Below are 3,311 nucleotides of genomic sequence, written 5' to 3' on the forward strand. Positions count from 1 at the left end.
AAGAGAAAGGAAAAGTTTAAATCGCATCATATGACCCCTTTAAAAAATTAAAAGATACTTAAAATGTAGTAAGTAAGTAGCCAGTAGGTTAAAAAAACATTTTTTTTTGTTAGTGAAATAGAGCAAAAACAGGCAATATGGTTTCTAAAAGTCTCTTAATATTAACTTCATGTTTATTGAACTGTTGTATAAAATCAGTATCACATTTATAATCATGCTGATTTTTGGAGAAAAATATGGCTTTCTACGTGCCTCTTATATAATTTTTCTGCCCCCATATTTTGAATTTTGGGTGCATTCTAAATATGCATTATAATATATTTTAATATATAAAAATATGCACTGCATTTTTATAGACAATCACACAGTGAAAAATGCATTGTGAATGCGCACGCGCGCTAGTCTAACCTATCAGACTATATCACGTATAGTTTATGCGTTCCTCTGTAGGTGTGTTTTGTTTGGTTTTTGCGATATGCTTAATAATGTCAAATCGCACATTGTTAAAACAACAATTACAATATTATCGTAGACAATATATATCACACACCCCTATCCTTATGTTGTTTCAAACCTGTATGTCTTGACTTCTTCCTGTCAATGCAAAATAAGATATTTTGAAGAATGTTCATGCTGCTCTTTTCCATTTAAAATTTAGCATGTTACTGGTCCTCAGTAATTGGAGGACAGTCACTCCCCATATGACTTGAGTGTTCTATTCTGTGTCTTGTGAAGTTGTAAAATAGTTTTGTGTAGGGAACAGACTGAAATTTAAGTAGTTATTTGCTTAAAATCTTTCATGTAGCTCTTAAATTTCGTTTGAACTTCTGCAAAGTTGAAATTTTGTAATTTGACACAAGTTTAATCTGGCCATTTCTTGACACAACTTACTCTTAATGGTTGATCAGTTTCCTTTTTTGTGGAATGTGACAGATTGAAAATAAATGGATTTTATATATATATATAAGGTCTCAATACAGTAGTATGAGGATAATATTGCTGTAATTGATTATTGTATGGAAAATAGTTGCCTAAATTTATTTATTTATTTTTTTTGCGTTCACAGAAGAAAGTCAAATGGAGTTGTAATGTTTTGGGTGAAATTTATTGCAACAGCTAACAATGAACAATATGTTCACAGCATTTATTAATATAAATTAATAATTTCTACATATACCAATACATGAATTAACAATGAACAATATTTAGATATTGTATAAAGTTAAATATAAAAAGTATAAAGTTACATCATTCATTGAATATATTATTTATAATGAAAATACATTAATAGATGTTCGAAAAATGCTGTTTATTGTTATTACATATAATCATGATATCTAATGCACAAATATTATTGAACCATATTGTAAAGTGTAGTTTCTGCAGTTTTTCTACTGTCACGACTTTGTAGAAAATCCAAGTTATGATAGCAGCAGTAAGAATTTGTCAAATTTAATAAATGTTTTTGTAAAGGAAAATGTTAAGAACAAATAGTGAAGAAAAATTGAAATTTTTTATTTTAATGAAAAATATATTTTGTAAATGTTTCTTTTCTAAAGAAAACAATAGTAAGGAAAATTTTACATTTAATGAAATTATAATTGTTTTGGGTGGGGAACAAATTAATTTTTCTGTAAAAAAAAAAAAAAAATTCTAAAGAAAACTGTTTTGAAATCTTAATAATTAATGAAAATATAATATAAAAATAAACATAACAATTGATAATTCCTTTTTTAATGGGGACAAATCAACAGATCGGCCGGACCAGCAGAATCTTTCTTTTACAGGTGATCCCTATGTCTGGATATGTAAATATGCAGCTCTTACTATGAATCCTAAATTATCTTCTTCTAATATCAAGCAGCTAAACTGTGCATGATAAACAGCAGTTGATCCTCTGTTCTCTCCTCTCTGACTAGTTCCTTTCTTCACCTACATTTCTTAGAAAAAGGTCCCATTGACATCTGCAGAAGCCTCTCAGACAGATGAAGAAGAGTCTTTGTGCTGCTGTTCAGTCAGTAATAATTAATGGGGTTGAGCTTGTGCTGTAGATGGTACAGGAAGAAGAACCGTACCAGCCAAACTGACCATTGACAGGAAAACTGCTCTGCAGCTAGATGTGGTTTTTACACAATTCCTGAGAACAGCACGAGGGTTTGAAACGTTCAGGTGTCCTCGCACTTCCTCATATGAACAAACAGGCAACTTTCTCGCCATGGCTGTAAACATCACACGCTGTGACCCATGCGCTTCATACCCGCCTCAGCACGCCTTGATCTTCACACGCCTGCACGCCTGCCACACATTCTCATGTTCAACTCTCACAAGCCTGTGATTCTGTTCGCAGCACATTCAGACCATATAACACTCTAACACTCTCCAGCCATCTGAACCTGACCTGTTGGTCTTCTCACAGGAGTACGAGGCCAGGGCGTCTAAATCGGACCAGAGTCCCTCCCTGCCCACTCAGGGTCGACGGAAGAACCTGGAATTCGAGCCACTCTCCACCACGGCGCTCATTTTAGAGGACCGTCCCGCGTGAGTATCACCATCAATCTGTTAACTAACCAGGTACAGCACAAGATAAAAGCTATTTCTTCCATGTTAACCAGCTGCAGTTTGTAATAATCTGTTGACAATAAAATATAAAATGCGGAAATATTTGTTAGCCGTACATATCTTTTTTAAAAGTGTTTTAAATATCATTTCTATGTAATTATATAATTATAATTTTTTTCTTCTTGATTTTGAAAAAGTGCTAAGCTCTGACATTGGTTGCAAAACGTGTCGAAGACTATATTGTAGAATAATAAATGCTGAAAAGTAGTAGTCCAGGAGTTGACCAGCGTATTGTCAAATCAATTTCATCTGTATAGCACCTTTCACATTATTCATGTTCAAAACAGCTTTACAGAAAATCATGATGTCAATATTTTTTATATATTCGTGCCTTTATAGTTGCATTTTGCAGATTAAAGATGGACGATAATATAATTAATATAATTATGAGTTCTGTCAAATGATTAATTGCGATTAATCGCATCCAAAATAAAAGTTTTTGTTGACATAATATATGTGTCTGTACTGTGTATATTTATTATGTATATATAAATACACACATGCATGTATATATTTAAGAAAAATATGTTACGTTTATATATGAAATATATTTATATATGATATAATTTATATTAGGGCTGCACGATTAATCGCAAGCGATATTTAATGCGCATCTTATCAGTAAAGCCGGTTCTGTAATCAGCGGTAAATCTCCATCACCTGCGTGCTTTCACATTGAGCAGCATTAACTA

General features: G+C 32.3%; 1 protein-coding gene across 1 annotated transcript in view; it reads left to right on the forward strand.

The window, feature by feature from the left end:
- LOC107557323 (TBC1 domain family member 12-like) overlaps positions 1-3,311 on the forward strand; it is a 28,941-nt gene that overhangs the window by 9,811 nt on the left and 15,819 nt on the right. The window contains exon 4 of the mRNA XM_016240708.1: positions 2,417-2,538. Coding sequence (XP_016096194.1) covers positions 2,417-2,538 — 122 coding nt within the window. The remainder of the gene's footprint in view (positions 1-2,416; positions 2,539-3,311) is intronic.

This window comes from Sinocyclocheilus grahami, unplaced genomic scaffold (genome assembly GCF_001515645.1).
Source record: "Sinocyclocheilus grahami isolate Dianchi unplaced genomic scaffold, SAMN03320097.WGS_v1.1 scaffold599.1, whole genome shotgun sequence".
In the NCBI taxonomy this organism is placed as follows: domain Eukaryota; kingdom Metazoa; phylum Chordata; class Actinopteri; order Cypriniformes; family Cyprinidae; genus Sinocyclocheilus; species Sinocyclocheilus grahami.